This window comes from Cuculus canorus, chromosome 16 (assembly GCF_017976375.1).
Source record: "Cuculus canorus isolate bCucCan1 chromosome 16, bCucCan1.pri, whole genome shotgun sequence".
NCBI classification, from domain to species: domain Eukaryota; kingdom Metazoa; phylum Chordata; class Aves; order Cuculiformes; family Cuculidae; genus Cuculus; species Cuculus canorus.
The window spans coordinates 12,773,034-12,788,705 of NC_071416.1; the positions used below are offsets into that span (position 1 = coordinate 12,773,034).

General features: G+C 41.1%; 1 protein-coding gene across 4 annotated transcripts; it reads right to left on the bottom strand.

Moving 5' to 3' along the window:
• Positions 1–1,762: 1,762 nt before the first annotated feature.
• STX16 (syntaxin 16) lies at positions 1,763–14,474 on the bottom strand. 4 transcript variants are annotated; one of them, XM_054081589.1, is made up of 9 exons: positions 14,140–14,474; positions 11,530–11,541; positions 10,711–10,818; positions 10,279–10,419; positions 9,598–9,760; positions 8,613–8,704; positions 7,344–7,487; positions 6,744–6,824; positions 1,763–4,727 (listed from the first exon to the last, which is right to left on the bottom strand). In XM_054081589.1, the coding sequence occupies exons 1-9, from the start codon at positions 14,272–14,274 to the stop codon at positions 4,623–4,625; spliced, it is 981 nt and encodes a 326-aa protein (XP_053937564.1). In that variant the 5' UTR covers positions 14,275–14,474; the 3' UTR covers positions 1,763–4,622. The 4 variants fall into 4 exon arrangements, with proteins under 4 accessions (XP_053937564.1, XP_053937565.1, XP_053937566.1 ...); XM_054081591.1 differs by having other exon boundaries at positions 1,765–4,727; positions 11,530–11,573; positions 14,193–14,473; XM_054081590.1 differs by lacking the exon at positions 11,530–11,541 and having other exon boundaries at positions 1,764–4,727.
• Between the last annotated feature and the right edge of the window lie 1,198 nt (positions 14,475–15,672).

Consider the following 15,672-nt stretch of genomic DNA (forward strand, 5'->3'; position numbering starts at 1 on the left):
CTCGGGGCGGGGCCCGGCGGGACCCGGATGCGGGCGCGGGGCTGAGCCCTGCGGGGCTCGGGGGGCGCCGCGGGGCCCGAACCACCGGGTCCGAGCGGCCCCTTCCCGTGCTGCACCCGCGGCTCTGACCGACCCATCTCCAATGGTCCCCCTCGTGCAGCCCCGCGGCCTCTTCTCCCAAGTGACTGAGGACAGGACAAGGGGGAATGGCCTGAAGCTCTGCCAGGGGAGGTTCAGGCTGGAAATCAGAAAAAAATGCTTCACAGAAAGAGTCATCGGACACTGGAACAGCTGCCCAGGGAGGGGGTCGAGTCACCTTCCCTGGAGGCGTTTAAGGAACGGGTGGATGAAGTGCTTGGGGACATGGTTTAAGGGAGTGATAGGAACTGTTGGACTCGATGATCCAGTGGGTCCTTTCCAACCTGGTGATTCTATGATTCTGTGATCTCCAAAGATCCCCCTCGTGCACCCCGCGGCTCTGCCCGACCCCTCCCCGAGCACCCCCTCCCCGTGCTGCAGCCTCGGGCTCTGCCCGCCCTATTTCCAGTGGTCCCCCTCTTTCAGCCACGATACGGGACCAGAGATAAGCCGGAGCCCTGTCCGACCCCTTCCCAGTGGTTCCCCTCTTACAGCCCCCGGGGCTCTGCCCGAACCCTCCCCGAAGAGCCCCCTTCCCTCCTGCTGCAGCCCCGGGCTCTGCCCGACCCCCTCCCCAAGGAAACCCCCCCCTCCATAATAGAAATTACACCTTAAAAGAAAAAATATATATATTAGGCTGAATTCAAAAAAGAACGTCCTTAAGGGAAGGTCACTCTCTCCGAAGGGACATTATGGAAACTTCATTACCCAACACTTTTAAAATGAACCTGAATAAAAGATCTATCAAACTCTGTTGCAGAGGTCAGTGATGCATCCTCATGGACCAGACTGGACAGCCCAGTAAACAGGATCCAGCTCCGATTTGTAGGAGTCTCTGTCCTGACCCACAGAACATGAACTGTTCAGGGCTTCGCTACTCTCCCAGGACAGGAAAGACAACAACACACAGTGATGACCTCAGGATTGAGACATTCCTCAGATTCAACCAGGCAGTTGGCTCATCACCGACTACAAATTCCGCTATTCCTGCTGCTGCTGTCAACGCAGTGCGGTCCCCAAATCAAACAGTGCTGTAGGAAACATCTAACTCTCGATCCTTCCCCTGTTGCAGCAAAGGAAGGTCCTAATGAAGGCAACAGACTGAGTGAGAAGAATCAGTTCTATCTACAGGATAGAAACTTCCTCTGTGTTTTCCACTGAGAGCAGCTGCAAACATTTCTACTCCTGTGAGCCCTGGTGGAAGCTGCAGCATGAACCAGTCTTCTACAGCCACTTAGTTTCTGATCCTTTCTAAGTATTTATGGAATTAGGGCACTCAAACATAATCTTACGTAATCCATCATAATTAATATGGAAAACCATAATGGATTCCCATTTCAATGAATTTTATCTAGGAAGACTGTTAGGTTTTTTTCCTAACATCAATTACTCTTACATCAATTTCATCGTTACTGACCCAAGAACTAAACATTTTGAAAGGCTGTATCAAAAGCAAGCTTTCCAAGGATTTAAGCAAAGGAGGTAAGACTCCTTTGCATTGGGATGTTTCATAAAAGCAAAAATTAAATCCATACAACCTAGGCAGCCTTAGTGAACACTGCATCAATTATATTTCTTCCAATTTTTTAGCACATTCCAAAAACCACCAAGCAAGACGATAATTCTCCATTTCACTTTCCAGTTTCTAGAGGCTTGCAGTAGAAATAAATTTGCTGTCAGTGCTTTTAATACTTTCATTTTCACATAACACTAGGCTTAACTTCTGGTAACAAGGAATAGCAGCTCATTTTTGCACAATTGCATGCGTTTATTAAAAATAATTCTGTACAAGCCAACAGCTTTATAGGTCATTCCCACCAGGTGAGGAGCCATGGATTCTTAGGAGATGCTCCAGCAATGCTGTTCTGTTCCTTGGTTAGGAATCAGAGGTTCAGTACAGGCCAAGAAGAATCCAGCAGCCACAAAGAGGCCACTATCTGCAGAACAAGGTGTCCCAGCTCTCTCTGCAGCAGAACACATGATTACAGGGCCAGACAGAAGCATGTCAGTAGGTTCAGGCAGCTCCTCTCCTTTAACCCCTGAGTAGGCAGCAGCCACTGTTAAAGCCAAGCTACTCCTCAGCTGCAGTGGCTGTTCCGGGCTCTCATTGCCCAGTGGCACAGACAGCACCCCTTCTGCAACTTGACATGTGGAGATACTCTTACAAAGCACAGCATAAGGGTTTGATTTAGCTGCTGATAGTTTAGACTGACTTGTAATAAGCGAGGCACCTGCAATGATTTAGAAGCCTGTTGTGATTGTTTTCCCCTTGATATAATCAACTTCAATAAATCCCAGCTCAAATTACACAGGACAGTTGACATCTTAGTTAAACCTCGTCTGATGCATATTAAAACTGCATTTCCTTTTTACAGGATTGGATAGAAAATATTTTAGCCAGTTACTTCAGGGGAGCTCGGATACCACAGGCATAACTCATGGGAAATAACTCTTGACAATGCGAGTTACATTGTGTTACAGAAAGTTACATTTTTTTTCCAAAGATATTTCACTGCTGCTGTCACTTAATTATGACAACTACATAAAGACACATTAACATCACGCAAGTACGTTTCAGTTTACACTTTTTAAGAAAATTAAGAATTGCCCAATTAATTTGGAAGTGTTTTATTACTTCTTTGAATTCATTAGCCATGAAAAAATGTCAAAAGCACCAGTCAAGACAAATAAATAACACAACCTCATGTTAGAGTTGCAAATACAGTATATTAAATTATAGCCATATGCTGCTTCACACCAACTGATGTAGACAGCACACTCAGGAGACAGTAGTTTTACTTATCATCAAAAAGATCTATTACCAGAACAGGGGAGCTGCACACCCAACTACAAGCATTATTCTTTCTTTTGCCAGTTTACTTTATAAATTTAATCATAGGTTTGATCTGGCAGTTTTGGAATCAACATCCCCTTTGTCTAGAGGTAACAGAGTGGTACAAAGCTTTTCACAATAAGCCACACAAAAAGCCAAGGCTTTCACATCTCTGTAGTCTTTACTTTCAGGTCTGTTCCTGCACCAAGTCAGTTTAAAGCCACATCTTAAGCCCTCCTCAGTAAACAGTAAAGATAAACTCAGTGCCAGCAACATATGCAACATTAAAACCATAGATAGTATTATGAAACCGCACTTCAGGGGCTGTGAGTAGAGCAACTCTGCAAGTTCATGGGGAGAACTGTATCAGTCACAACATGAAGGAAATAAGTTACAGTCCCTTTGGGGGTAAAAAAAAAATACAGAAAAGCCATATTAAAAATATTAAGGCCTCTACAATTGCACATCACTTCAGACCTGAATTAAATCAGGAGTATTCTGTTACTTAGATGTTTCCCTGATTTCTCTTTTATGGCCTACAGCAAAGTTTTCCACTACAAAAGTAGTGAAAAAAAACCCCAAATCATCTACTGAAGGCCTACTAACACGTCACTTGCACAACATCTCTCATGATCAGTAAAAGGCCAGAAACATGTCTTCCAGGCAGGAATTCAGAAAAAATCATCTTCTGTCAGGACAACTGGATGTAACACGTACTGTAGTGAAACCACTCCTTATATAAAGAAACAGCACATGTGGACAGACACTGTAAAATAAACAGCTTATACAACTCAAGTATGAAACATGAGACCCACTGTAGTAGGTCAGATGGAGTAGAAACCCAAAAGGAGAATCTATTTTTTTAGGTTTAACTTCAGAACTGTTTTTATGTAATGTCTGTACTTTAAAAAAAAAAAAAAAGCCCATACATGAAAAAAATATATATGATCATTCTGGTGAGGAGAAGCATTCCCATGACTACTCAAGCTCAGAAAATTTTTTAATTAACTAAATGTGTTAAATTATGCCAGTGAGTAAGTCTTGTTACTTACGAGATCAAATACTACTGATTCTTAGTAATGGTGCAGTATCTAAATTAAGATCACAGGGGTTGGTTTATGTTCTGGTTGCTAAAAGCTTTCATTTTTAGCTGTCTATCCAGTTCTTTGGAGCTCTTGAGACTGGAAGAAAGGAGATGAAGTCAAACATTTTTATGCCTCAATGTACTTGACGTCTATATTAATTTGTTATCTAGACCCACAACTCAGCAATATGGTTTAAATTTGAAGCCTTTAACAACTGTGACATAAAAATACAGAAGACAACACATTTTTGTTCACTAGTTACTGTACTCACTGGTAAACCTTAACGTTGTAATTACTTTTAAGTACTGTGTTTCCAAATACCTCTGCAGGGAGTACCAAATTCTTTGTGTGAGAGCATCAAGTTTCCTGACATTTTCCATACAATCCTTACAAACACCTCACAGATCACCAAACTTGTACTTCGAAGAGTTCTACAGAAACATTGCACAGACTTTGCACCACAAGGGCTTATACATTCAAAGGCAGCTTTCTGGAGTGCAGGTCCATCCATTCACATTGGGGAAGAAAGTCCACATAACTCCAAAAATAAGAAAACGAAGTGAAACCTAGTGTGACTTTACGCCAATAAGAACAACAATAAGGACAATTACTATAACAAACAAAATTAAAATAACAAGCATCTTCCGATTCTTCTTTTGATATTGCTCTGCCTATAGAAACAGAAGAGAAAGAATTAGTAGTCAGATTTCTGCAAAGCTACAAAGTACAGGCTCTTGTTTGCTTTAAGTGAGGCACACATATCTCAATTGTTCTTTGGTAACTTGACATTTCATACAATGTACAGTGCAAGCAACTCCCAAAAAATATCTGGTCTGCATCACAGACTTCTGTGAAGACAAGTGTACACTTAAGACATGTTTATCCATATTAAGCAGCAGATGCTATAAAGAAGAATGCATCCTCATGTTGGTTAAGCAACCTCTGTGACTTTTCACAGCAGTCTTTGAGAGGACTCTATGCCTCCACAGTAAATACGAGCTACACAGAAGAATCGCACTTCATTTTGGAAGAGCATTTAGCTTTGAAGACAATGGAAACAAGATCAGGGAATTGGGCATGTGAAAGTCCGAACAGTATTTTTTATTTGGTTCTCAGTTTTCCGCTTCATTCTTTCTTTCTTCTAATCATATTTTTTCATCCCTTTCATCTTTTTCCTAGGGGAATTAAAAGGAGGCAACATGGAGAAAACTCTCCAAAAGCCAAACGAAAGCGTGCTAATAGAAGCTAAACAAATCAAAACTTGCATTTAATTTTTTATATTAATAAAAATGTAAGGGGTAAAAGATATTCATTCTTCTTTGTAGTCCCTGGAAAGTAATTATTATCAGATCTGCTAAAGATGAGGTTTTGACCTGAAACTAGATAACATGCAACATTTGTGATTTAGTTCATTAGGCTTTAAGTTACAAAGCCTGACAAAGTATCACAACCAACAGCAATTTTTATGTGAAACAGGAATTGGTAATTTAGGGATTCATTATCACCAGGCTTCTGCAGTGAATGAATGCAACTTCTGTGAAAGTGCTGTCTCAGTACTTAATAATTACACCAATTACAACAAAAAAGAAAATTGCCATTACAGATATTAAACTAGAATAAACAACAAGGTATCTGTCTTTGATACTAGTTTTCAGACCTGTGTGTATGTCTTCATGATAGGTGAAAAAACTCCTATGCTGTACTGAAAACATCTATACATTGCATTAAAAATCTATACTCTAGTTCGCAATCCCACCAGGGATCTGCTTACAATTCATTAACTACCCCTAGACCAGAAATAGCATTGATGCCAACAGATTATTTCCAGTTCAGTTTGTGCAAACTGCTTGCGGTTACTTTAAGCCTTTTTTACCACTGGTCAATGCCTTATTTAAGTGATCCCTAATATACTTTTATGTATAACAGGACTAAATCTATAATCAATTTATTTTGATTTTTCTCAAATGGCACTTTTTTTGCTGTCCATATTAGAAATCTACCACAATATGAATTTGAGTATGTAGCAATAAACGTCTGTTTCCAAAACAGAATTTTTTACTTGGAGGCTTTTGCACAGATCTCTCATTCTACTTTATTTCCAGCAATGGAAGCACTCAGCTGAGCTGACAAGTCAAAACTTAGCTTAAAATCAAAACCAAACAAAAAAGCCAACAAAACAACCACAATAGTCTGTGTTCTGCTGCCAATTCAAACTCTTCAGATGTTCATAGCAAAAGCTTCACATTAAAAGCATAAGGTTGGACCAAACTTCTAACAACTGTCAGGTGGTAAGAGAAAATATAAAAAAATTATTCTTGCTGCTCTTGGGATAATGTTTTCAAACTAGGATATACCAATTGACTGAAATCTACAGGGAGGTACCCAATACCAGCCCCATTTCACAAGTGCTGGGTTCTCAAGACAGAGGTCATCAGTATAACAATCAAAGTGTATTGTTTGGATGCCCAGGAAGTTATTTAAGAATTTAACACTAGGTATCAAGCACAACATTAACAGAAGTTATACGGAAAGTTCCTACTACTGTACAGTTAAGCATTTTGCACTGTATAGTAGTTATTTCTAAAAGGAATTATATCCTCTTGAAGAGTAACTGAATAACTTCATAGCTATAAAATTATAAAAGCTTATTAGGTATGCAAAGCAGCATAAGTATTCCATCAGCTTACCTTATGTAGTTGTTTTAGGCCCTCTTCAGTTTTCATACATGACTGTTCAACATTGTAGTCAATTCTATCTAGAACTGTCCCCTAAATAAAATAGAGGGAATGAGCACCAATTTGAACCTAAATTAACCTCATAAGCCAATTACTAGCAGAGTAATTAACAATGGTCACAGCAAACAGCTAAGGAATTACGTAAACTATGAACTTTTACAGAAGAACTAGTTTGGATTTTGCTAAATGACCTCCTTACTCAATGCCTAAACATCACTATCTCAAATCACATCCCTTAATAATCACCTTACTTCCAGTTCAGGTGCTTTTGGCTGACAAATTTAACCTAACTATCTTTGGGAAAAATAACCAGCAGAATTCTGGGATTCTATGGTTTTTTTTTTTAGCCTAATACCCATAACCAGTTCATTCCCCCCTACCCCATGAACTCATCTTCTGGCAGATTTCAAGCAGTGGAAACCTTAGGCTGAACAGGGAAGTTCAGAAAAGCAAAAAGCATATGAAAACAGGATGTTACTACAGGAAGAGTCTGGAAACCTTAACAGTATCCAGAATTTCCTATTTCTTACTAACAGTGTGATGTCAATGTACCTGTTCTACTATCATTGCTCCCAGGTCCCTAAATATCTCATTGAGATCAGAGATTGACTGTACAATCTGACGGATTTCCCGTTCCCGCTCTTCCACCATTAATGTATTTTGCTCCACCAATGCTAGCTGGTCATCTGTAAAACCCTGTTGAAATAAAAGATTTAGATGTTACATCAACACTAACAGTGTCAGAATACTAGAAGTAATTATAAGACTTCATAACACAACAGTCCTTTCGGAATTTCCAAAGCAGACAACTACCTAAGAAAAAAAGTCTTGCTGTATTTTAAAAACCGAGTTTCAGGGCCACTAAAATAACTTGGACAGCTATTTATAGCTCTAGCAGAGAAAAGGTAAATCTTACATCCTGCCTGAATACATGAACAGCTTTTAAAAATCAGATCTGTCCAAAAGAATGGTTTTATCGATGTACAAAACTAATACATGCATCCTGTAGTTATGGAATATCTACTGACTGATCAGCATTACAGAAAGTCCAGTAACCTCAACGTCCATTAAAACATAATAGCAGCAATCCAGATAGTTTTATGCTACAGAGACCTTACTGGTTTTGTCTCCCAAGGCCAGCCAAAGCTGGCTGTATCCTTTCCACCATCACTCTTATCTAAATTAAAAACCTCTTATATACAAGATTAGCTGAAAAGCTGCCTTAACTTTTTCTGGCAAGTTTTCAGTTAAATTTTAAGCGTTACACTGAGAGTATTCCGTGGCACTAATAGATAGGACGCAACAGAACAGATCCCACCATTGCTGAGAAATGCAGCATGTCTAAACTCCACAACAAAAGTAAAACAAAGAAGCGGGTCTAGAGCATAACTACAGAAACAAACCATTACATCATTATTTGCTACAATCTGTAATACTAATAAATGTAAAAATCTTCAGTTATGCTTTAAAGCTAGTGCCACCTTCCATCCAAACTCACAGAGTTTTCTAACAATTACTCTTGCATTTGCCCAGATGGTGGCAAGACAAAGGACAGCACGGTATTTACAGACCTCCTAGTCCATCAGTCATGTAAAGAGAATTCAGTAATTCCCTCACACTGCAACACTAAGGCAGATGGCACAATCGTCCTACCATAGCATCAGCAATACTAATTAGGAAAATGCATCACAAATCTGCAGCAATATAATTCCCACATAGATCGGTGCTCTGGCATACCTTTTTGATATTTTCATACTAAAATTAAAGGTACATTAAAAAACTTTGTTCATATTGAATTTGTGTGATAATCTCTTAACTTACTCTATCGTAAAGTGTATCATCCTCTCCATCATCCATCAGTGGGACTGGGGTGTCAAAGAAGTGTTTGGATCTTTCTTCTCTATTCTTCATTCCTGTAAAAGACAAACTATGTGAGAGCATAATATTTATGCACTAAAACCAGAGTAAAAGTAAGGTCTGAAGCACCAGATAGAAAAGCAAAAGAAAGAAAATCTAGCTAATGAATGACATAAATAACAGTATCTGAATTTTAACGGTCACACAGGCTTACTGTTTAACAAAGCATAACAAATTCGACCAGACTTGCAAGACTGATTAAATCAGTGATTTCAAGTCATTATGTTCCCCGAAGTTAAAGTCAAGAGCCTTAAAGTGTGATCACTCTAGTCTGTTCTTTAACAAATTCTCTTAGGAACATCCCTTGTCTCAATTGCGATCTTAAGCTCCACCTGTGCCATTTACACCACGAGTGAAAGAAATATTTATCATTATTACATTTGAAGATCAAGTTTTTTTTTGGTGTTTCTTACAGGATTGAAATAATGTCACTTAGCTGAAAAGAGAATTGCACACAATTTTAGATTTTCAAACAGAGGATATTCCATTTCTGATCTATTTGTGGATGCAGAATTTTATCACAGACTACCAATCAACAGCAAGTATTGTGTCTTAAGACCAACGACTGCTTCACCAGTAACTCTGCAGACCACAATTTGTGAAGCAATAATGTGGAAGCATTAAAGATGTGGATGGATGAAATACACTGGTTTCGTTGATATATTTAACCATGAAATTTCTCCTTTAGCAATATGAAGTAGAGAGGCAGAGCAAACCAGTTTGAATATTCACTGTGAACCGCAAACTCCTAAATTCTAACATCTTGGTGTTCCCGTGTGCATTACTCAACCTTTCTGTGCTTCAGTTTTCCTGCCCAACAAAATAAGCACACCTTAATCAGTGCTTTCCACAGAAGATGTCCATGTTTTACTGTATCTCTTATGCTTACGTTTGAGATAGTCAGACTGTGCATGCCTAAAGTTGGTGGATAGTTCCTGAAGGGACTGTGCTAAGGAAGACACTACATTCCTGAGAACACGTGCTTCTTGTTCTGTACAGCTACGCGACCTGCTCTGCAAGACCTGGACTGCTCTCTGACATCTGTGAAATAACTGAGAAAACGATTACATTAGTAAAAAATACAGGAGCACACACTTCAACATTGCAAAAGTTCCAAGTGGAAGCAACATTTTGATTTCTAGATTTTTAAAATTGATTTCTTATTGCCCAACGCAACGTACAGAAACACAGAACAAAGGTGAATAAACAAATCAAAGCTAACAGTGTAAAAAAATAACACAACTACTTCTGACCAAAGACATTTGCTTCATTAATAACTGCTTGGACAGGAAGCCTTAGAATATATATCTGTATTTCTGAGAGATATCTGCAAATGTGATTTGATTAAGTCTCTCAATCCTATTCCAAGTAGTAAAGCAAACAGTAAGTAAAGGAACACGGAAGTTAAGTGACTCATTGAGAATTTCACTGAGACACCGAGTGCAGCAGCAAGCAGAGAGCCCAGGACTTCTGGCTCTCTCCAATACTAATTACAAAAGAAATGCATTACTCATCATGATGCATTACAGGCATGCCAAACTGCAGGTGTAGAACTGAAAGCAGTCTGTACCTGTGTGATCTCTTGGGTTGTTATTTCTATTGCCCGTTCTTCTTCACTGCTGTCATCCAGTGTTGGCCTGTTTAGATGTTTATCATGAAGACTAGCTAATTCTTTCATCTTCTGTTTTACCCTGGTGATATCATACTGAATCTAGAACAGAAAATCCAACAGTAGAGAAGGGGAAGTGACTAATGTTTCAGAGGAAAATGTTCTGACAAATGCTAGACAAAAATAATTGAAAGAAATCTGTATAACAAAGTAGACCAAAGATGTCTTGTTTTTTCTCCTGAAGAAGGGCATCAAATCATAAAACATACTTCTTTTAATATTTCTCCTAATGTTACTTTTATCATAAAACTTATAGCACTGAGAATGTAACTTGACAACAGTAAAATTCCTACATAAGAAATCAAACTGTGTTGGATTTGCCACACAACTTACTTCATCTGCTCCATCAACCCATTTGGGAGGTAAGCGCTTTGTTACTCCAATTGCTGCTTCGGGATCTAAACTTATTCCCGATACCAGTGCCATACGGTCATCAGCAAGCTATAGAAGATGAGAAAAGACAGCAAATTAACTTTACTCAAACAATATCCTTGAGCATCATGAAAAGGTGCATATAAGTCTTCCCATAAAAATTAACCCCCAAAATGTGTTTGTGCATGATGTGTGTATGATCAAGCTCTACATCTTCCTTTACTGGAGACAGAAAGGGGTGGTATCATCAGTGATACGACTTGCAACATACCAAATTGCATCATTTTTTGTTCTCACGGAAAGATTTCATAAAAACCTCACTTTCTGGTTTCTTCCAGATTTCTCATTTTCCTTTATCTGACCTGGAAAGCTTTGTGGTTTCCTATCCCCTCCCCTTTGAAAAAACAATCCCTCTTCCTTCCTGGGTAATTCTTTCTTGACAACCTTTTTTTTTTTTATGCCTGATCTTATTTCCTGACCAATAAAGTTTGTACAATTCACACACAGCATAAAAAATATAGTTAATAGCTTCATTGTACAAAATCATTATAGACCATATGAATACAGTAAGTCAGAGTAGTCTATACATGCATCTATTAACAATGCAACATTATATCACAAAACGCTCATCTTCTCTATGCAGCCTTGTCCTTCTGCATATGGAGACACCTCATCCTATATAATGAAATTTAATAAACCAGCAGAGTAAAGAAAGGAACGTTTTAGCTCAACAATGTACACTTGACCTGCCATGGTAGAATAAAATGTGAAAAACAATACCTCATCCAGCTCCTGAAGTGATTTGTGGATCCCATCAGCCCCATCCAGTTAGAGACAGCAAAAGATAAAAGGGAAAAAAAAGAGACAAAGGACAGATATAGAGTATGGTCATTTGAGAAAATACTGATTTGTTTTCTAAGCATGATGGTTTACCAAGAACAAAACTTGCTTTTAAAACATTCAATAAATACATCACGATGTACTTTAGGTCAGCATTTTGCTTGATGCACAAAATCACTTCTAAAAATATTTCAGTTGCTTGGTAAACAGAAAGAATATAAGAAATCACATTAAGAGCTGGGTTTGTTTCCCAAAGTAAAGGCACAATGAAGTTTCTAGTTACTAAGATCTCAGGTAGAAGCACTGCAACAGAATATATTGAAGTGTGACAGCAAGGGCAATTTGACTGCAGCTTTCAACACCCACTGTGAGTTAGAAGGTTTGATTATGAATGGAAGACGCAGACACAAGCTTTTGTAAGACATCTGTTGACAAGCACCCCAGTTATCACAGGTTGGAACAGAGAGCAAAAGACAAACAGCAAAAGCAAATGTAAGTATACGCTCACTTATACCCACACTTCAACTACGCTTTAGTTTCAGGCAGCATTAATCCTAACATGCATCTTAAAAAATATGAAAGGCAACATATCTGCACCTTCTCTATTCACCAGTCCTTTATGGTAGAGGGCATGTGAGCAATAGAATATTTCACTGGAAGATGAATAAAGCAAGCATGTCAGATCTAAACCAAGGACAAAATACTTCTGGTTTAACAAAGCAGTAGGCTTCAGCTAGTGATCTCTTTTTATTCTATACCAAGCTTTTGAAATAGGGTAACACTGTTAGGAATACTACTTTGATTATTTGACTTTAACGAGTGGTTGACTGTGCACATGAGAATGCACCTTACAGGGCAGAAAGCCATTTTTGAGGGTGAGCTCTCTTCGTAAAGGATTTTTTTCAGGAGAACCCTGGAGAGTGAAGTAAGAAAAGCCAAAATACTAGGAGTCAGAATTGGCAGTGCTGCTCTGCTAGTATGCAGCAGCTCTGCTCCCTGGATACCACCCAAAAGAAAAGGTAATGAGCTACAAGCTTGACACCTCAGAAATACGGCAAGTGAACAGATCCCACTGCCACCTTTGGACTCCTCACTGAAATAGTACACTTGTTAGTAAGGAACTATGGAACTCTCAGCTACCCACTAGGATCCACACTGAGCCACTGACTAATTTCATCCACTGCACAACAGCAAAAATTTCCAGTCACTGCCTGCATTCATTACATTTGACTGAGCATCCTAGCAAACAGCTGCAATTAATGTTAACACTGTAAATAAAAGTTTTATGCAACTGCTAAGTTTTATTGCACTCACTGTTGAGTAAAAGTGCAGTTTCACTGCTCAGCAGTCTATAGGCGAGTTTGAACTATAACTAACTTTCCTGGGTGATATTTTTTAAAAAATACAAGCATCTAAACAAGTGATATCAGTATCACCAACCCCCCCCCCCCCATGTTAACAAGAACCAAATCCAGTGCCAAATTAAACATTTATAGCACACATTACTTCTGACACTTCCTGTTCTGCAAATGCAATTTCATACGTAGCTTGTTGGTCACAGATGTAATAAAGTTAACAATGAACAAAGAACATTCAACAGCAACTCATCAGTCGAAGTAAAGTCTGCAGCACCAAGTACCTCTTTTCCTAACAAAAATACATGAATACAAAACAATTTAGAATGATGAGACTGCCAGCAGATATTTATTGGTGCCTATTACAAATGTATGTTTGAAGAGAAAGTGTAAAAACCTCAGTAGAGCCAAGCCTGACTAGCTCAGAACTCGTAAAAAGCTGCATAAACTGCCTCTGAACAAATGACTCTTTAAAGTTTCTGCAACAAGGACCTCAATTAGAATCTACCGACACCACTCTTCCACAGTGAACTTTCAGTATTCTTTGTACTTGGTGGGAAAAAAAAATAAAAAGGACAAGGGACATTAAAGCAAATTATGGGAAAAAAAATCAAGCAATGTGAATAATCCACACTAGTGTATTTAACAGTGCCCACACTGAAGTGAATAGAAGAGTTCTGCTTTAGGAAATAACTCGGATTTTTCTCTGGGGAAAGGAGGCATCAAAAAGCACAATGGACAAAAAACCTCATGTCAATGCTAACATGAAGTTATTACAGTAGTATTTATTGTTCATGAAGTGAATAGAGGCGTGATCAGCACAAAGACAGATCTCTTCTATTCATTTGACGTGAAGTAGTTGGAACAGGTATCAACACGGTGGGAAGGGAGGAGTACAGAGAATGGCGTGTGGGGGTGAAAAGAGGGCTTAGGGGAAGGGAGTGAGGGGTTGATGGGGTGGTGAAGGGACCGGAAGGAGGTGCGGAAAGGGAGAGAGGGATTGATGGGGCGGTACAGAGGGGGAAAGAGTAGAGAGGATGGGGTGTGGAGGGGAGGAGAGGGCTTAGGGGAAGGGAGCGAGGGATCGATGGGGCAGTGAGGGGCCGGGAGGGCCGGAGGGGAGCGGGACACACAGCACGGCTGCCCGGCAGCCCGAGGCGAGCGCGGTACAGAAGGATGAAGGGAAGAGACTCACCGCAGCAGCCATGCTACGTGAACTCAGAGGGCTGGAGGAGCCGTAACTACTCACTTGCTCGGCCAGCAGCTGCCGGCTCTGCACCGCGTTGTTCCGCAACAACAAGAACGCGTCCGTTAGACGCCGGGTGGCCATGGCCCTCCCGCCCCGGGGCCCCTCGCCCGGGGGCCCGCTCGGCTGCCTCGCTGCGGGGCCCTCGGCCCCGGCTCAGCCCAGGGCCCGCGGGCAGAGGCCTCAGCGGGCCCGGCCGGCGGCCGCCAGAGCCGCCCCCCCCCGGCCGCCAGGCTCCTCCATCCCCGGATCCGCGCGCGGCCTCGACCTCGCGCACTTCCGCGTTGTGCATCGCCCCACACGTCCGCCGCTCCCCGCGCCCGCCGCAACAACGTTCCGGGGCTGCGCTCCACCCGAACCAGGAAGAGACCTTAAATCCCATCCAGTTCCACCCCCTGCCGTGGGCAGGGACACCTCCCGCTGGATGAGGGGGTTCAAAGCTCCATCCAACCTGGCCTGGAACACCTCCAGGGATGGGCAGCCACAGTGTTCGGAAAATAAATGTTTTTGCAATACAAAAATTGAACAAGTCCAGAGGAGGGCTAAAAAAATGATGCGAGGGCTGGACCACCTCTGCTATGAGGACAGGTTGAGAGAGTTGGGCTTCTTCAGCCTGGAGAAGAGAAGGCTCCGGGGAGACCTTAGAGCAGCTTCCAGTACTGAAAGGGGCTCCAGGAAAGCTGGGGAGGGGCTTTTTGCAAGGGCATGGGGTGATAGGATGAGGGGGAATGGCTTTATATTGGATAGTGGAAGATTTAGATTAGGCATTAGGAAGAAATCCTTCACGATGAGGGTGGTGATGCCCTGGTATAGGTTTCCCAGGGAAGCTGTGGCTGCCCCATCCCTGGAGGGGTTCAGGGTCAGGTTGCATGGGACCTTGAGCAGCCTGATCCAGTGGGAGGTGTCCCTGCCCATGGCAGGGAGTGGAACTGGATGATCTTTAAGGTCCCTTCCAACCCGAACTGTTCTATGAATATATGAATGTAAGTACTGAATTTCGCCTGATTACGACCAGAGGCAAAGACACCCAAATCTCATAAATTATGTCTGCAAACTAAGAATAAAACACAGAACGATGCTATTGTTGTATAACACACGGTAATGCCAGTGCAAACTGGTATGGCAGTTAAAGGGGCAATCCTAAAGAGTTCTAAGAAACCAAAACCATGGAGAGGAAATGGCCTCGAGTTGCACCAGGGGAGGTTCAGGTTAGATATCAGGAAGAATTTCTTCACTGAAAGGGTTCTCAGACACTGGAACGGCTGCCCAGGGAGGTGGTTGAGTCACTATCCTTGGAGGGATTTAAAAGACTGGTAGACGAATTGCTCAAGGATATGGTTTAGTAGTTGGTACAGTTGGACTTGATGTTCTCAAAGGTCTTTTCCAACCAAACGATTCCATGATTCTATGACGCAGAGTGGGTTTGGTCTCCCTCCTGCACCCCAAGGGATGCCTGACATGGCCCTTGTGGAAACAATGGCA